This window comes from Lepidochelys kempii, chromosome 25 (genome assembly GCF_965140285.1).
Source record: "Lepidochelys kempii isolate rLepKem1 chromosome 25, rLepKem1.hap1, whole genome shotgun sequence".
In the NCBI taxonomy this organism is placed as follows: Eukaryota; Metazoa; Chordata; order Testudines; family Cheloniidae; genus Lepidochelys; species Lepidochelys kempii.
Genome location: NC_136404.1, coordinates 15,776,543 through 15,796,056, shown reverse-complemented (window position 1 = coordinate 15,796,056; position 19,514 = coordinate 15,776,543). Strand labels below are relative to the sequence as shown.

Below are 19,514 nucleotides of genomic sequence, written 5' to 3'. Positions count from 1 at the left end.
ACATAAAATGAAAGCCTCACCAAAGCACAACGTTTTCTGCACAGCATACCTGCAGTGAGAGGAGTTGCACCCCTTCAGCTTGTGAGATGGACTGTAGGTGCAGGTATTCCAGAGAGCTAGACATGACTAAATATTAGTTGTTTTCCACATGCTACACTGGATCATCCAATCGCAGCCCTTTCCTATAAAGTGGTCTCTTTTTGCTGGGAAGATGGGGGGAGAAAGTTTGAAGCCCTAAGAACAGTCTGAAAATGCCATGCCAGCTCTTGAACAGTCCACAATAAAAACTGGTTTTTACACACATGTAATGTGGGCTGGATGTTGTTTTTACAACACTAAATTTAAAGTATCCTTTGGGTAACCCTCAAAAAGACATAAAAAAATAAACCTGGTGACAGGACAACCCACATGGGAAAGAAGGACCAGGAGGCCAAAGCAGTAAAGTCGTTCAAAAAAATGGAAATGAAAGCAGAGTGCAGCCCCCGGTGTGTGATTCTCGAATTGTGATCTTACAGTAGCCTCGAAAACGGACGAGAGACCCCAACCATTGCTCATGCAAGAACACGCTGCAACGTGTCCTGCCGTGCTGCAGCAGGAGGGTTTATTCAAAACTGTAAAAAAGCATCAGAAAATATTCTACTCTCATCAAGTCACATGAAAGGGAGGTCACCAGCCTGAAACCTAGTTGCTTAAAAATATTGAATTGAAAGTAATCTCCAGCTCCACAACTGCCCCTAAGCTTTGTGGTTCTACAATTTCATGTTCCTGGTTTTAAAATTGTTTCTTCTCCCATTACTTTGGGAAAGACCCACCTAAACAAAGGACACGGACTCTAAAAGGGAAAGCAACAAAACTGTCTTTATACAATGCTGTCAAATGCACAAAAAGAATAAGATATTGTTTCACTGAGCTCTTTCATTTCTACTAATCTTAGGTGTTACTGATAAAAATCTCGAGGCAGAAGTCTGATTTTTAAATTGATAGTGTCCCTTTAAAACATTTCCGTATATATCTAAAAACAACTGCTAAACTGCAATAGTTTAAGGAAAGAATTTAGGCCCAATATTTTCCAGGAGTTTAAGTAATAATCAGCTTTTGCAACATTTAATAAATATATTTCCACCAATTTTTAAAAAAATTGCTATGGGACTAGCTAATTTCAAAGTAGCAACATTCCCCGGCAGTGATTGCATCCCAAAGGTTGCAGCACAGCGCCAATGTAGGACACCCAGACCGATACGGATTAGAAGCTGCATATAAATGAAGTGAAACTGACTAGCCAATTTTCAATAGCCAAGCTGAGCCACATACAATAGCAAATAAGCTACATGAAAAGGAAATCAGAATATTTAAAAATGTAAATTTTATCAGTCTCAGGTGGAATTGGTAACAAACGGAGAGACAGATTTCTAACTAGGTTGTGAATTTTCAGCTGGCATCTCTCCCTTGTTATTAATTTTCAATTTAACTATAAAAGATCCTGTCTGGTTTCTCTTTGCCGAATTGCTTAGAAATATGCAGGGAGAGAGTTTCAGGTAAAGGAGCAAAACAAGCAGCAAAGAGGGGTAGTGAGGGGGCAAGAAAAACCACATGTAGGTTCTGTCCGGTTGTAACTGTTGCACAGTGGAAGCAAGACCTCAATCCTGCAAGCGTTAGCACCAGGGTGGATTGCTGTATCTGGGCAGACCCCACTGGAGCGAGCAGAGCTCCATACAGGTGCAGCAGTCCACTCACGAGTTATTGATCCAAGGACTGGGGCCCAAATTAATTATTCCTATGAAGAGACTGGGCAAGCCAGTCACACCCTGTGCCTTATAGGCCTTTTTGTTTTGGTCACCTCTGGTCAAAAGGGATGACAAAGAGAGCATCAAAGTATTTTATTCTCCACAAGTTACAGTGACCACAGTTAGAGTATTTAAAAAAACAAAACTGTTTACAGATGGTATCAAAAACAACAAAAACCTATTTAGTTGGACACACCTCCTGCCCCTCACTCATCTCCCAGGCTTTTTAATCTCTTACACCTACTAAGCTTTAAACTATATGATTTTTTGCACCTGGCAATATGACACTTCACATACATCCCCTGCTCTCTCTGAGTTACTCTAGTTTGAACTGCAGGTTTATAAAGTCCCTCTGAGCTTGACTAGTGAAATCTCCAGTGGATTCACTTACACATTTTGAAGTCAGTCCATTACTGGGCACCTGAACTACAGAACCATTTGGTTAATACTAGAGGTCCTGGTGGATGCAGGACATTTATTCTGGTAAATTACATGGGTCCCTCCCCATCTTGCCTGTAATACACTGTGGCATAAGCACTCTTTGCCAGTCCCACAGCTCAGTTAGTGACCAGTCAGTATATTATGGATATTCCACCAGCTCACATTCCCATGCATTCGGCAACTCGAGCCCCTCTGAAATGGGTATCTGCAACTCCCATCTCTATCACAGAAGCCTTGATCTCCGCGACCACTCACATGCAAGAGACAATAAAAACTAGAACTTCTAAAAACTTGAAATAAAAGGAGTCAAATCTTCTCCCTCCCCATCTACCGCAGAGAGGACAGCTGACAAATACAGAACCATGATTTTGTTTTAAAACACTAGATAAATTGTGTCATTATTGGCAAAAAAGATCTGAAAAAAGTGTATCAAAAATGCTCAATTTGAAGGAGTCACAGAAAATGGTCTTACTCCAGGCAACTCCCCCACCCCCCCAAAATACACTTACATTCACAAATGCCTTTAGAGATGTCCACCATCTTAATCTCCTGTGTAGAAACCGCATCAGCAATATTGCTATGCCCCTGAATGAGAAATGCAGTAACCATAAGCGATTTTTGACACCCAGCTGTTGGGTGCAAGGAGATTCAGTGACCTGCGATAGGTTAATTGCGTTTAAACATTGGCGTCTCTTAAACATGATGAAAAGACATAAGAAGGGGAATGGAGCTGTTCGCTCCTTTTAAGCAGCTGGTCAGGAGGGTGGAGGCTTCTTACAGTGAAGAGTGCTGTGTCCTTGAAAACAGATTAAAATCCCCAACGTAGCAGGTAACAATGTGGTTGATTTTCTGAGTTCTAGAAAGACAATTGATGCTGGTTCATGTTTACTGCTTGCTGGATCTTCCAGAGGGAAAAGAGGAATTTGGGGGCAGGTGCAGGGACTAGGGGAAGAAAATGAGAATCTGTCTTTAACATGCAGGGCGTACAAAGTTTGTTTTTTTTCTGGTTTGTTTTCCTTTTTCTCTCTTTTCCAACTGGAGAAATGGCAACACACACGGTTTCCAGTTTTTTATAGTGAAGAATTCCCATGGGTAGCGCTGCAAAGACAGGAAGACAAGACATATTTGTGATTTTTATTTTTTAAATTGCCCCTCTCATAACTCATTTGCACATAGGATGAGACTTATTTATTTGATGGCCAGCAAGGGACATGTAAATTGCATCTCGTGCCTCTACAGTATTCTTCAAAGCACTTTACAACCACGAACCCTCAGTGCCTCTCTGAGGTATGGTGCTATTGCACACATTTTACAAGTGGGGAACCAGGCACAGAGAACGGGTGAAGTAAGTTGTCCAAGGACACAAGACGGATCTCGAGTAGCCCAGCACAGAAGCCCTTGTTCAACAGACCTGGCTTGCGTAACGGGGAGCTTATGGACTCACCTTGTATTCTCATTCCTGCTGATCCTCATTGCTAGCACTGGGGGTTCGACTCCTAATCTGACTTCGCAACTGTTCGATTAGCTCTGGATTCTGCTGCTGCATCTGCTGAGCAAACTGCTGGCCTCTAACGGAGAGAAAGCGACACCCCCAACCCAGTTTTCTCATTGCGCATGTCAGGCAGGGTGACCCGATGACCCGATTACATAGGGACAGTCCCAATACTTGAGGCTTTCTCTGATATCGGTGCCTATTACCCCCCCCGCCCAGATTTTTCACACTCACCAACTGATCCCCCTAACGTCAGGGCAGTTTGGAACACAGAATAGTCTAGCACTGTGATCAGGGGATACGGAGTTCTCCAGGGCACAAGAGCCACCCCTGTTCTATTTAAGAAAAGAAGTTGGGGTAGGTCACTGAAAGGCCGGGGGCAAGATGAGAATTTTGTGGAAGGTGCTTGGTTATAAATGAAACTTTGACTTTTGATCAAGACGACTGAAATGCATCTATTGCCCATTCAAAGAGGGGAGGAAAGTCATTCTACGTACGCTTGGATAAGGCTGGCAAGGTCATTAGGGGAAGGGCTGGCTCCTGCTGCTCCCATAGGGTTCTGGCCACCTGAAATCATCCCAGACATTCTGCAAAGAAATATTTATTGCTCAGAACAAAAGAGATGGAGATTTCACTTCCTACAAGTTTTTCGGCAGGGAAAAGTTACTTTTTTTTTTTTTTTTAAATTAAAGTCAGCACAAAGCATGTCAGTTTCATGATTAAGGAAGAAAAGATTTGGCTTGCTAGAACTAAATTTAAATTAAGGCGCTCCTACAATTAGCGTGAAGAGCCAGAGTTTCTCATGGGATTAAACGTAATCCTATCCCTCCCTCCCTCAGTTCTACTGCTGAATGCTTGGTCAGACATTCAGGAGAATCTTACTGAAACCCCTGCCGCTTGCCTTCTGACCTTTAAGGTCTACTGACAGTCAAAAAGCTACATACAGTAGAACCTCTCTAATTCACCCTTTGTTTATTCATTTCATCGGCGGCAGTTTCATTTTAATTTATGTTATCAACAGCACAATAGCAAGTGGGCTGTAGTATGGATATTGTAAAGATCTTAGTAATAATGGGCCTTGCTACAGAATCTGCTATTGCTGTCTTGAAAGATGTGAAGATTCTGCCTACTGCATGCATGGTTTATACAGGAGGTTCTACTGTATTAAGAGATCTGTTCACTCTGTGTCTTCAAGTCAGATCTGGGGACACTGGAAGGCCAAAGGTGTTTCAACTCATTTAAAACAGAGGGTCTATGGGTGTGCAAGCTGGAGCCTATCCTGCCTTTTGCGTCATCAACAAAATTGGCAGTTCAGTTCCAACTGCAGAGCCTCTATTCAAAATGACAATGGAAGAGGCAGAAAGAACCAATTGGAGATGGTGACACCAGATCTTTGGCTTGTGAACCAAGCCAATGGGATCAGGACGTCAGAATAATTATAGCATCCCTAGGGTGTCATTAGAGTGACCCATTTCTAACTGCAATTGTGGGATAAATAGAAGAGTCACCCGGCTTATCTATGTATTTTATGGCCTGACAGTATGTGAGCACCTCACAAACATTCAGGAATTTGTGCTCACAGCCCTCCCGTGACACAGGGAAGTATCCCCATTTTATAGACGAGGAATGAGACAGACGTGAAGGAAGTGACGCAGGAAGTTTATGGCAGAGCCATGAATCAAACCCGGACTTCCTGAGCCCCACCTCAGTGTGGCAACTCCAAGCCACCTTCCCTCCCCTTTCTGCACATCTTTACTACACAGGTCCTTAGCATGTCAAGCCATAATGATCACAACGGGGACACAGAACAAAATAACATATTGCTTTAAATGCCTTCATACGTGTTTATGAGCCCAGAACCCACCAGAACCTAACTTCAGCCGTACCCCAACAGCCAACCAATGCACAACGTCAAACAAATGATTCAAAGAAGAAATATGAGACGGTATCCAACTTACAGCTGTTGTACTTGTGGATTGTTCATGAGGTTAGATGCCTATTTAAAAAGAAAAAGATTACATCTTATTTAAGAAGTGCCTGCATGGATATATAGATGTCGTACCATTCAACTACACAAAGTGAAGGCAGAAACACTAACAGGAAGAGTAGCGACAAGAGGAACACAGTACAGCACACAAGACAGGGCTGATAATGCAGAGCAGGGAGCCTCTAATCATGTCCTCACATCCCACACTGAAAAGCCTGTGAGTAAGTAACTGGCTCTTTAGTTTTAATTCAGTCTCCTCAAAGCAATCCTTTGATGAATGAAATGAAAATGTATCTGCTAATGAAATGTCTGAACTCCCAAGGTCACGTATCAATACATTTAGTTCCTTGCATCCAAATACACAGACAAGATGCAAGCTGGCTGAGATCTAATGTGTGCAAATTTACCATGCTCATGAAGCCCGGGTTATTCAGCAATCCAGCTAAATCAAATCCTCCTGTGCCTCCAGTCTGCAAGGAGGAAACCAAATAAAAATTTAGTCAGGCACAATAACGACATCTACCTGCCTCCAAAGCAGCTCACAGAATGCTGCAATTAACCTAAAGGTGTACGTCTTTAACCAGACCTCACTACAGCTGTGAATCATTCTGTACACAGATTTGTGATTTAAACCTAAACAAGTTAAGAGTGACTGTTGCTTAAAGTTCTTCATTTATACCCTGGCCATAAGGGCCAAATTCTTATTTACACTAAAGCCCAAAGGGCCCTTAGTGGAAATGAGAATCAGTCAAGCCCTAAATACTCTGGCCTGAAAACTGAGTGTGATCAAGGATATATTCCCCTCTTAAGTTTGTCCCTTTTTAAAAGGCTATCAAGATAAGAAAACATACTTCAAAGAACTCCTTCCTTCTTATTGGTAGGAACTAATGAACACAAAGAGTTTCAGAGTTAAAGTGCAATAAGAGAGTAAACATTGTTTAGGGCTGTGAAACTCCGCTTTTTAGTTTAATTCTTTCTAGGCATTTTCCGGATAAGCTGCTGTGTTTGGGTTCACAGCACTGCAGGGAAATTATTCTAACTGGGTTTTAACTATGTTATAAAACTGCCTTTTCCCCTACTCCTCTCCACCATCACCACCTTATACATTACACCTATATTCCAGACTTAACCCAAGTTAAAAACATCCCTATCACATACCGGGAGACATTAATGGAGCAGTTAGAGCTGGTCAGTAACACTTTAAAGTAGCACAATGAAGACATTTCTTTTTCTCCCCCCAACCCCGCACCCGAGCATAATTCTTGGCTTGGCCCTCAAACAGGATGGGAAAGAACTTACTGGACTAGGGGTTTCTTTCATTTTCTGTTCGGCTATTTTAAGGTTTGATTTGTACGTTTCGTTGTCTGGATCCAACTCCAGGGCTTTTTTATAGTAAACGACAGCTTCTGCGTGTTTGTTTAAACTAGAGAGGGCTAAGCTATTGACAGAGGAAATAAAATGAAGAACCATTATAGAAGGTTACATACCAATTTGTGGATTTTTTTCAACGATCCACAGACCGTCAAGCACTGGATATCGCCTAGTTAGCATTCTGGAGTAGAGCACCACTACCAGTATCATTGCCACAGGACTTGCCATTCATTTTTAAGACAACACTGTAATAAAAAAGCCATTACCAGTACCTACCCCATTCTGCCATAAGCTTTGCTGTAGTTCGGATCAATTCCTATAGCTCTTTCACAGTCTCTGACTGCTCCAGCATAGTTTCCTAGTTTACTGTAAGCAGCAGCCCTAGAGAGAATGGAGAAAGCAAACCACAGGAAGTTTATTGGGTCTGAATATGCCAATCAAAGTCACCCTTCATGCTCCCTCTTCAGTGCCCAAGGGAAGGTTTAAAATTAAAACCTCACTTCATAGACTCATAGAATCATAGACTATCAGGGTTGGAAGGGACCTCAGGAGGTCATCTAGCCCAACCCCCTACTCAAAGCAGGACCAATCCCCAATTTTTGCCCCAGATCCCTAAATGGCCCCCTCAAGGATTGAACTCACAACCCTGGGTTTAGCAGGCCAATGCTCAAACCACTGAGCTATCCCTCCCCCCCCTTCAGCTCAGATTCTAACTTGGGTAACAACCGACTGCCATCCTCAGCTCCCACTGTAGTTTCAGGGGAATGCACTACTCTCCTCCTTCATTTTCTGTCCCAAACATACCATGGAGCATGGCTCCATCCCTGCGCCATCTCAGAGTTGTCTGATGAGTGAAGGAGATGTGTCTACTAGTTTGTAGATCTGTTCAAACTGGTATTTTTCAGGATGGAAAGTGATCTCTTAGTACATGAGATCTCAAGTCATAATAATCAAGTCTTAGTACATGATTTCTCAAGTCATAACAACGTTTATGCTCCCCCCCACACACACACAGGTGGAGGCAAAATATATATATATATAAAAATACTGGAATATGCTTGTTCATGCCTCAACTTCTATTGAAGGTGCTCAGCACCTCATAAGCTCAAGCCTCAATGGTCACATGATACCGCATGTTGAATTCCTTGAAAACCAGTCCTTCAATCATGATCAACACAACCTTTCCAAATCTGTGCTGTCTGCCTCAGTTAGAAAGGGATATTGGAACAGAGTCAGACAGTGTTACTTGGTATCCATTTATCTCACCAAGTGCTTAATAGGACAGGGATATGGAAAACAGCCCTACCTAGAAATGACAGTGCCACAAGGCAGGCACAAGTCAAAGAAAAACACGCCAGCACAAGTTTACAAAAGACAAAGGACAAACAATAAACTAAGAACAGCCTGATAAGGTTCAAATCAGGAGTCTCACCATTGTTCCATAAACAATGAAAAATGAGCAAGGCTCAGAATATAAGAACGTGAATATAAAAACCCACAGAGAAAGAATTCAATGTCAGTACCTGTTGCAAAAATATACTGCATTTGATGGATTTAATTCAATTGCTTTTGCGTAGAAAGACACAGCACCTTCAAAGTTTTCTGCCTTCATTTGCTCATTACCTAAATGGAAAAACAACGGTCTCTGTAACAAGTCAAACAGATGAAGCAATTAGAGCAATGGGCTGGGGTCTCAATTTTTCTTGGCCTCTGCTTAAAAAATAATGCAAAAAGGAGCATGTAGATATGTTGAAAACTTCACCCTTTTGCACAACCCTTAGAACAGGGGTTCTCCACCTTTTTCTTTCTGAGGCCTCCCCAAACATTCTATAAAAAACTCCACAGCTCACCTGTGCGTGCTACACCAACTGTTTTCTGCATATAGAAGTCAGAGCCAGCATTAGTGGGTAACAAGGAGGGCAACTGCCTTGGGCCCCATGCCAGGGGGCCCAGTGAAGCTAAGTTGCTCAGGCTTCAGCCCCAGGTGGCAGGGCTTGGGGCAGCAGGGCTTCAGCTTTCTGCCCTGGGCCCCAGTGAGTCTGATGCTGGCCCTGCTTGGCAGACCCTCTGACACCTGCTCGCGGCCCCACAGCCACCTGGCTGAGAACTGCTGCCTTAGAATATGAGCAACTGGGAGATCTGCTCAGCAAACAGTGCAGGGAGAAGTCTCCAGCAAAGAAACTGTGGGCCTTTTGGCATTATGCGGGTTCCATGCTAACCACGGCTATTTCAGAAGGGATCCTGCCGGCTCCCTCATTAATTTCCCTTCAGCTTCTTTCAAGCCCACAATCACCGTAACAGCTTTCAATCTCCATCCACAGATTCATTGAGCCAGGCAGCACTGCTCTCACTGGCCACTAGGGTGCTGCAGAGTGGGGACAGTTTCACTTTCCTCCAGGATGAGCATGTGGTCTTAACATTGCAGGGAAAAGGGGTTACAGTCGAGAAGAAAACAGTGCGCACCTGTGCCATGTTCCACTCAACACGTTCTTTTCCAGGATGCAATGATCAGAGCGAACGCTAACCGGATCTCCTAGCTAGATTCCAACTGGAGCCACTACATTCTGCCACCTAAATATACTTCTGCAGTTTTAGCTGAATGTAGGATTCTGCCCCTCCTGCTTGGGAGCTGCTGTGTTCTGCTGAAGAGCGGCCACATGCCCATGCAGAAGGCGCTGCCGTTAGGGGGTGGAAGCAGTTCCTATACATACCACCTGAACAACATTCCAGCACCCTTTTGCTTCAGCAGCACTATGGGAGACTGGCAGGACAAAGGCATCCTCTGTCATCAGAGCATAAAAACCGGAGAATCGCCCACATGGAGGGCGCATTCTCTGACTCTCCGTGGGTATACAGAGATGAACCCATTCTTAACTCCACCCTACTGCTCCTAATTACATCACCTCACACAATTCCTCTTCCTTTTTGCGGCATAGACCTTCAGATACTTTGAGTTAAGCCTGCCTGCCTCCTTCGTTGTTAGTTGCCTATGCTGTATATATCATGTTATCCTTCCCCTGTCCATGCACCAGCCCCATATGTGGTTACCTTCAGTCTTAAGTCTTTCAGCTTCAGCTATGTCTTCTTCCGAGGGGGTGACTGGTTCAGAATTTGTTCTGACGTAATGAGGCTCCTTATAATATCAAAGCAGAATGAGAAAGCTATGCTTTATCATCGGCAATTACTATAAACCAATTTCCCTGACACTGCATCTTTAGGAGTTAAATGCTTCCAGCTTTTGAATCCCCCAACAGGGGGACACATTTGTGAAATTAAGCACACTGGACAGCTTTCCACTGTCTTAGTTGAAATCTCAGGTCTATAATATTATTAATAAATACCTTGCGCTTAGACAACAATTTTCATTAGTAGATCAGAGAAGTCTGCAGGACACAAACCTTTTCTGTAGCAGCTTCAAAAATTTCAGGGAGAGTTTGAGACACAACCAGATCTTGATCTTCCATGGATACTCCAAAAGCAGTCTCCAGGCATTGGATTGCAACTGGGGGGAAGGAAGGTGGGCATTTAACATTTCCCACATCCTCTAAACACCAGTTTGTGTCATTCCCTCCCTCCAGTGGAATCTGAATTTATGAAGATACCAGAAATATAAGTTTATATGAAGCAGATTACATATCTGGGGCATAATCTCAAATCCAGCTATGGAGTGCTAGTCTGGAACAGCTGAGAGCGCCTAGGACTACGGGGATTTATTCCCATATCTGCTACTAGGCGTGAGAGAGATCTAGGGCAAATCATTTCATCTCTCTGCCTGTTTCCCCATCTGTAAAATAGGGACATTACGTACCTTTCAAGGATATTGCAAGAAATAATGTTTGCTAAAGTGTTTAGGGAGGGGCCCTTCAATGAAAGGAGTTATGGAAGCAGAAGTATGACAAAGAAATAATTTAAAAGGGCAAAGTTATTTTAGGACAGGTTGCCAATAGGAAGAGAAATGTGGAACCACAAGAGAAACCCCCCCATTTAGAAATAAAGAGAATTGCAAAGTTTACAAGGTATGTGAACACAAAGGTAACCCTAAAGGAGTTGCGGTTGTGTAAGCAAAACATTTCTAGCTAGGTACTTATATGGCCCCATCCTTGTAGTATCTGACAGCCTCAGAAACAAATGAATTTATCCCTACAACATCTCAGAAAGAATGATCCCAGTTTTATAAATGGAGAAACTGAGGCACGGAGAGATTTAGTGACTTGCCCAAGGTCACCTAGGGAGTCTGTGGCAGGGCTAAGAATTGAACCCAAATCTCCTGGAGCCCAGTCCAGTACCTTAGCCACAAAAGATCATCTTTCCTTACATCAAGGATAACACCATGTTGATTAGAGCATCTGAAACCTCATGCACAAGCCATTAGCTGTTGAGCACAACGCACTTTCTAAAGGATCAGAAGACTGAAGCAGTCCTTTGGCTACAGTGGCAGGCAGGTGCTTGAATGAACATTATCTTGCTGAAACTGGCACATGCTAACATGCCAGTGTTTTCCCAACACACTTAACGGAGCTGTGCAAACCTTGGCTCCAAGGACAGAGCTTCTAGAGTGAGTCACAAGGGCAACCTCCCCATAGTCTCAGATGACTGAGAGCAGCAGAATATGGACCCTGGAATTCGGAAAAGCAGACTTTGACTCCCTCAGAGAACTGATGGGCAGGATCCCCTGGGAGAATAACATGAGTGGGAGAGGAGTCCAGGAGAGCTGGCTGTATTTTAAAGACTCCTTATTGAGGATACAGGGACAAACCATCCCGATGTGTAGAAGGAATAGTAAATATGGCAGGCGACCAGCTTGGCTTAACAGTGAAATCCTTAAACACAAAAAAGAAGCTTACAAGAAGTGGAAGATTGGACAAATGACCAGGGAAGAGTATAAAAATATTGCTCAGGCATGCAGGAGTGAAATCAGGAAGGCCAAATCACACCTGGAGTTGCAGCTAGCAAGAGATGTTAAGAGTAACAAGAAGGGTTTCTTCAGGTATGTTAGCAACAAGAAGAAAGTCAAGGAAAGTGTGGGCCCCTTACTGAATGAGGGAGGCAACCTAGTGACAGAGGATGTGGAAAAACCTAATGTACTCAATGCTTTTTTTGCCTCTGTCTTCACGAAAAAAGGTCAGCTCCCAGACTACTGCACTGGGCAGCACAGCATGGGGAGGAGGTGACCAGCCCTCTGTGAAGAAAGAAGTGCTTCGGGACTATTTAGAAAAGCTGGACGAGCACAAGTCCATGGGGCCGGATGCGCTGCACCCAAGAGTGCTAAAGGAGTTGGCGGATGTGATTGCAGAGCCATTGGCCATTATCTTTGAAAAATCATGGCGATCGGGGGAAGCCCCGGATGACTGGAAAAAGGCTAATGTAGTGCCCATCTTTAAAAAAGGGAAGGAGGAGGATCCTGGGAACTATAGGCCAGTCAGCCTCACCTCAGTCCCTGGAAAAATCATGGAGCAGGTCCTCAAGGAATCCATTCTGAAGCACTTAGAGGAGAGGAAAGTGATCAGGAACAGTCAGCATGGATTCACCAAGGGCAAGTCATGCCTGACTAATCTAATTGCCTTCTATGACGAGATAACTGGCTCTGTGGATGAGGGGAAAGCCGTGGACGCGTTGTTCCTTGACTTTAGCAAAGCTTTTGACACAGTCTCCCACAGTATTCTTGCCAGCAAGTTAAAGAAGTATGGGCTGGATGAATGGACTATAAGGTGGATAGAAAGTTGGCTAGATCGTCAGACTCAACGGGTAGTGATCAATGACTCCATGTCTAGTTGGCAGCTGGTATCAAGTGGAGTGCCCCAAGGGTCGGTCCTGGGGCTGGTTTTATTCAATATCTTCATAAATGATCTGGAGGATGGCGTGGATTGCACCCTCAGCAAGTTTGCAGATGACACTAAACTGGGAGGAGAGGTAGATATGCTGGAGGGTAGGGATAGGATACAGAGGGCTCTAGACAAATTAGAGGATTGGGCCAAAAGAAATCTGATGAGGTTCAACAAGGACAAGTGCAGAGTCCTGCACTTAGGACGGAAGAATCCCATGCACCACTACAGATTAGGGACTGAATGGCTCGGAAGCAGTTCTGCAGAAAAGGACCTAGGGGTTACAGTGGACGAGAAACTGGATATGAGTCAACAGTGTGCTCTTGTTGCCAAGAAGGCCAATGGCATTTTGGGATGTATAAGATGGGGCATTGCCAGTAGATCGAGGGACGTGATCGTTCCCCTCTATTCGGCATTGGTGAGGCCTCATCTGGAGTACTGTATCCAGTTTTGGGCCCCACACTACAAGAAGGATGTGGAAATATTGGAAAGAGTCCAGCAGAGGGCAACAAAAACGATTAGGGGACTGGAACACATGACTTCTGAGGAGAGGCTGATGGAACTGGGATTGTTTAGTCTGCGGAAGAGAAGAATGAGGGGGGATTTGATAGCTGCTTTCAACTACCTGAAAGGGGGTTCCAAAGAGGATGGATCTAGACTGTTCTCAGTGGTAGCAGATGACAGAACAAGGAGCAATGGTCTCAAGTTGCAGTGGGGGAGGTTTAGGTTGGATATTAGGAAAAACTTTTACACTAGGAGGGTGGTGAAACACTGGAATGCGTTACCTAGAGAGGTGGTGGAATCTCCTTCCTTATATATTTTTAAGGCCCGGCTTGACAAAGCCCTGGCTGGGATGATTTAGTTGGGGTTGGTCCTGCTTTGAGCAGGGGGTTGGACTAGATGACCTCCTGAAGTCCCTTCCAACCCTGATATTCTATGATTTATGACTTTAGGGAGGAAAAGAATCAATGTAGCCCACAGATGGCAAAGCAGATCTACACTCCTGCAAGGATACGCAGCATCTGAAGTGCTGAATTATCGTTTGCTTTTTTTTTGTTTTTTTTTTAAAAGTTAAATGCAGAGGATTAATTTCTCCTTCTTAGCTCTTTGAGCTGCTTGCTGTAGCCTCTCTGGCTATACACTGGCAATGCCAGAGATACAAAACAAAATGGGCAACTCTTCCAACACTGGCTCCTGCCCCCTCTCTTTCACATGTTGTTACCTACCAACGTTCCCCGTCCCGGGTCAAGGATGGTGCATTAAGGGCAGACCTAAGGAGATGCTGGAAGAATTCGGCCTCGCAGAGTCCCTCTACCTTGTATCTTTATGTACACAGCACCCTGCACTTGAAATAACTTTTCCATGCTTGAAGGAACCTTCTCTACTTCTCCTTTGCCTACAACGGTCACTCCCTCTCCTGGATCTGGCTGCACCCTCTCTTTCAAATAGTCTGTGTGTGTGCTGCATTTGGGTGAAGGGCCATATGCTCCCATCGCTGCACAGCCCTCCCATAGAGTCTGTAATACCCAGGGTCCCCCACTGGGAAGGTTCTTAACATCAGGGTTGGAAAGCTTCCAACAAGTATAAGGCATTTATTTTTAGCACTGCATTGTACTCTCAGAAGCTCCCTGATCTTTCAGGCTTGCAGAGCTTTTTGAGACTTAGGGCTTTGTCTACACAGTGGGATAACGTGCACCATGGGGCGTGATTTCTAAAGCGCACGAACGAGTTGTGCATTAATTGGTCTGTGTATACCTTGCTGGTGAGCACCAAATACATTAAAGCACACTAGGAAACACTCAGTGCATACCTGCAGGTTCTACACGGACCCATTAATGCCCAACACATTCATGCATTTTAGAAATCACACTTCCACAGTACGCATTGCCCCACTACAGGCAAGCCCTTATCCAAGACCTAATGTGGCAAGTCTCAGACTTCGGATGAGTGTAAATTTCAATTGCCATACATATATATTCCTTTCCCGGGTTAGCCTGTGCTTCTCCTGGAAGAGGCTAGCAGGAAAGTTCTTCTCTTGTCTGGCTGCTTAACATTTTGGGTGCCTTCTCACCACGAGTTTACATAAGACAAGATTTCACTTCATCAATTCCGAAGGCTTAGGGACTACAGCACCACAGGAACTGCACAGCTGAACGGGAGGCAGATAGTGAGGACTGATCTGCTAGGGTCCCCAAGAGCCATGGAGCAGAGGTCAAGTAGCACTGCTCTAGAAGGCATGAACAGGGAAGGACACCCACCCACTTACCTTCCAAGCTCTCCTGGGCATCAGGAGAGAGACCCCCGTTCTGTAGCTGGTCATGGAGGAACTGGATGATGGAGTATGCCAGGCGCCTCTTGTCAGCCATTTCGTCTCGCCGTCAGAACTTTTTGCTCTGATTTCTCTTAATAAAAAAATCTACAGAAAAAAAATGGTTCAATTTAATGAGCAATAGGGCAAACAGCGAGGTTCTACCAAGTAGAATACAGCTTTCCATGCAGAGGAGAAGGATGGCCCACTGGTTAGGGTGCTAGCCTACAATTCCCAGTTCTGCCAGAGACTCCCTGTGTGAGCCTGGGCAAGTCACTTCATCTCTGCCTCAGTTTCCCACCTGTGAAATGGGGATAATAGCACTGCCTGCCTCACAAGGGTGCTGTGAGGCCAAACATGAATGACTGTGAGGTGCCCAGATACTACGGTGATGTGGGCCACTTAAGTACCCTTGATACACCGGTCAAGACAGAAACCACTGAGCACTTGAAAAATCTAGCACAGCCCCCTACTCAGGGCATATACAAAACACCATTTCAGAGAGGGGAAATTGAGCCCAAGAGGCAACATGATTTGCCCAACATTAATATCAGAGCCTGGAAAAGAATTCAGGGATACCCCACTGCCAGTCCACCAGCTTACTACCATGCTCTGGGTATTTTTGGCTCCTAGGTAACTTGACCAGGTTAACAATTAAAGAAACTTAGTACAAGACGTTCTGAACAAGTGATTGGGCTCAGTTAGCAGGGGAGCGGGTAAAGATTCAATTAAACTTTGCAGAGTCTAAATTTCAATGAGACACCGGAACAAAATACTAGTCACCTGAAAAGAACAGATCAGAACTGAGTGGGACAAGCTATCACTGCTGACCTCAAAAGTGGGAGGGAAATGGGGATAAGGTCTTATGTCAAGCTCATACCGTGACTTGAGATCACACCCATCAATGCCAGCTGACACCAGTGGTGTGGCACAAAGACCAATTTGACCATGAAACACTAAATGGAAAACCCTTCTGCCCAGATGGGCATTAAAAAGGTTCCACAAGACACTTACCACCATATGGAGATGAGCTTGTTTGCTGGATAATAGTCATTCTACTGTTCCATGTGTGATTTTAGTGCTTGAGAGTCCTGGGGACTGAAGTCCTCTATCCACATAAGATAGACACAGCATGAGAAGGGAGGGATAGCTCAGTGGTTTGAGCATTGGCCTGCTAAACCGAGGATTAAGAGTTCAATCCTTGAGGGGGCCATTTAGGGATCTTGGGCAAAAATTGGGGATTGGTCCTGCTTTGAGCAGGGGGTTGGACTAGATGACCTCCTGAGGGCCCTTCCAACCCTGATCTTCTATGATTCTATGTGCGGCAGCAGGACAAGTTTCCCCACATACCCTCAGCCAATGAACCTGAACCTTAACCCCTATCTAGTTTAATTAGAAACCAACATCATACGATTCATTAAGTTATTCAATCAACAAGATACTCCCACCCACATAAATACTACCTGTTTCTCAGCACAGAGAAACTCTGATCAGTCTCACACTGAATGGAAATAAATGGGCTTTGTTAAATCATTTCACAACTGTATAAATGCAGGCACCAGTAGGGCTCATTTACTGGGAGGAAAAAGTTTCTATCATTCCTTAAACTTAGAATAGTGTGTCCTGGGGCAGAAAACCCTGATCCATACAACAGCCATGTAACACAGTAAGTGATCGAAACATATTTAAAGTCTTAGATAGAAAGTGTCTTTACAAGGACACTGGGTGCTTAGCGCACGAACAACGGTCACATGAAAGATTCACAACAATTTCTGTGCCTGCCAGCTGGAAACTACTGAAAATGATTAGATTCTCTTCCACAACCAAAGAAAAACACACAGATATCCCAGTCAAAATCTTTAGTACCATTACCTATCAATTCTCCATGGACAGTTCAGGTGAGTAACTATTAACCCACAATTTCTCCTCTTTCCTGAAACTTGGGGCCAGTCTAATAAATCAGATGGCACGTCAGATCATTTTACAGAACCGATCATCCATAAATTTAGCAACTTCCCTAAATCTTGTGTGAGTGAATGTGTGTGTGTGGGGCGGGGAAGGGGGGGTTAATGAAAATCTCCTCCCCAACTTCTTCAAAAAGGCTTTTCTCTCTCTTACTTTGAGATCCTTGCATGGAAAATGTTAAGAAATGCAAAGTATCATTATTACTCTTACACAGAACTTACCCACAGAGGCCTGCACTAGTTTGCAACTGCAAAGACGTACCAAACGTTCTAGCCTTCAGGAAGGTTTCAAATCCTACCATCAGAGTCACCTCTGCTATTTCAATACAAGACAGCCACCCTTGCTTTTAATCAAATTTAAGAACATAAGGCTATCACCAGTTCCCAGGAACTCCTGCAGAGATGTACTTTTTTCAAAGGCCATGTCTACACTATAGACTTCTGCCAGAACAGCTATGTTGGACAGAGTTGTGATCCTTGACCCGCGTACTGGAAGAAGCCCTAAGACAGATCCAATTATACTGGCATAACTGCACATTGGCTGGTTTTGTCTGAGGGTACGTGAAATAAGCTAGATCAGTAAAAATTGTGGTTTGCGAGTATAAGCTGTCACGCGAGGAGCACTTTGCTGGCATAGTAACCCAGTAAAGCACTCTGAGTTCAGACATGGCTTAAAGCTTGCTTACAGTTTTTGTACTGGTATAACTGTGTTGGTTTGGGATGTGATCTCCGGGCCAATACTGTAGTGGGAATACAGTTATACTGCTATAAACATGCTTCTATTGGTACAGCTTGTTCCCCTCCCCATAGACGATTAAGCTGCAATGGTATAAGCACATTTATACTGGCATAACTACACCCACAATAGGTGGCTGTACGGATTTCGCTACAGGGATACAGTTAAAGCGGCCTAAGGGTGATGGGTGCAAGACAGGAGACGTGCATCAGAGCTTCCACATTCACTTTTGCTTTCAAGAAAACAGACTCAGCTGCCAGCCGTTATTTAAACCCGACCCAAAGAAAGCCCCAGGCCAGCAGCTGCTTTCAGAAACAGCTCGCCTGGGGAACAGGCATCCCATAGCAGTTTCAATAACCGATATCTCCCGCCAGTGTCCCCCTCCCCACCCAGCCCCACTCCCCCAGCCGGCTCCCTCGTGCAGCGCCCCCTCCTAGCTCCCTCCCCCCACTCCCCCAGCCCCATTCCCCCCCCCAGCCCCACTCCCCCAGCCGGCTCCCTCGTGCAGCGCCCCCTCCTAGCTCCCTCCCCCGACTCCCCCAGCCCCATTTCCCCCCCCAGCCCCACTCCCCCAGCCGGCTCCCTCGTGCAGCGCCCCCTCCTAGCTCCCTCCCCCCACTCCCCCAGCCCCATTTCCCCCCCCAGCCCCACTCCCCCAGCCGGCTCCCTCGTGCAGCGCCCCCTCCTAGCTCCCTCCCCCCACTCCCCCAGCCCCATTTCCCCCCCCAGCCGGCTCCCTCGTGCAGCGCCCCCTCCTAGCTCCCTCCCCCCACTCCCCCAGCCCCATTCCCCCCCCCAGCCGGCTCCCTCCCCGCAGTCCCCCCTCCTAGCTCCCTCCCCCACAGGCCTCCGCCAGCTCCCTCCCCGCAGCCCCCCCTCCTCCTGGCTCCCTCCCCCCCACAGCCAGCTCCCCACAGGAGCCCCGCCCCCCAGCAGGGACGGGAGGGTGAGGGGGGGCCGCTCCCGGGCGGGGGGCAGGAGGACGGGGACGAAGCCGGAGCCAGCCCCAGCACGGGGGGGGGGAGCCAGCCCCAGCACGGGGGGGCCCACCCGGCCCACCCCCAAGTGCACCTTGCTACTCACCAAGCGCCTCCGAGCTCCTCTCGCCCCCACCCCAGCCAGGCGCACCCTGCGCAAGCGCGCAAGGACCAGATCCCCTCTGGGCCACCCGCCCGCCTCTCCAGCTGCGCAGGCGCCCAGGCTTCCCCGGAGCCTCCCGTCAGCGCCGCATGCGCCAAGGAGCGGGTCGGGCCAGCTCCGGTTGGCGCGCAGGCGCATCGCGTCTCTCCCCGCCCCCAGACTGTCACACGGAAGCGGAAAGGGCGTAACCGGAAGTGCCCCGAGCCAGGCGATTACCGTCAGGCACTGACACGGGGGGGGGGGAGTGCGCACCAATGCATTGTGGGATCGCGGAGGGTTCCGCTCTTCCCCGACATTTACCATAGAGAGGTAGCGCGGGGCGGCGCTCATGACACACATAGAGAACTCCGCCCCGCCCCTCGTGCTTTGTGACAGGGGGCGTTTGCCCCCCCCCGCCCCAGGCCCTGCCCCCCCCCCCGCGACCCCCGCTGGTCTCATGGTCTCTGCCCCCCTTGTCCAGCAGCCCCTC

General features: G+C 46.2%; 1 protein-coding gene across 2 annotated transcripts; it reads right to left on the bottom strand.

Moving 5' to 3' along the window:
- Positions 1–1,862: 1,862 nt before the first annotated feature.
- Positions 1,863–19,178, bottom strand: SGTA (small glutamine rich tetratricopeptide repeat co-chaperone alpha). Of its 2 annotated transcripts, XM_073323744.2 has the most exons (13): positions 18,989–19,178; positions 16,220–16,313; positions 15,164–15,313; positions 10,474–10,577; positions 10,124–10,208; positions 8,599–8,698; positions 7,352–7,456; positions 7,004–7,142; positions 6,112–6,174; positions 5,676–5,713; positions 4,215–4,304; positions 3,670–3,793; positions 1,863–3,323 (listed from the first exon to the last, which is right to left on the bottom strand). In XM_073323744.2, the coding sequence occupies exons 3-12, from the start codon at positions 15,261–15,263 to the stop codon at positions 3,679–3,681; spliced, it is 939 nt and encodes a 312-aa protein (XP_073179845.1). In that variant the 5' UTR covers positions 15,264–15,313; positions 16,220–16,313; positions 18,989–19,178; the 3' UTR covers positions 1,863–3,323; positions 3,670–3,678. The 2 variants fall into 2 exon arrangements, with proteins under 2 accessions (XP_073179845.1, XP_073179844.1); XM_073323743.2 differs by lacking the exon at positions 16,220–16,313.
- Between the last annotated feature and the right edge of the window lie 336 nt (positions 19,179–19,514).

Excerpts from the sequence above, each read along its gene's own strand:
- SGTA (XM_073323744.2), bottom strand. The coding sequence starts at position 15,263 with ATGGCTGACAAGAGGCGCCTGGCATACTCCATCATCCAGTTCCTCCAT. Across the intron at positions 7,457-8,598 it reads GCAGTATATTTTTGCAACAG|GGCTGCTGCTTACAGTAAAC; the intron begins GTACTGACATTG and ends CATTCTCTCTAG. Across the intron at positions 6,175-7,003 it reads TGAAAGAAACCCCTAGTCCA|ACTGGAGGCACAGGAGGATT; the intron begins GTAAGTTCTTTC and ends TCCTCCTTGCAG.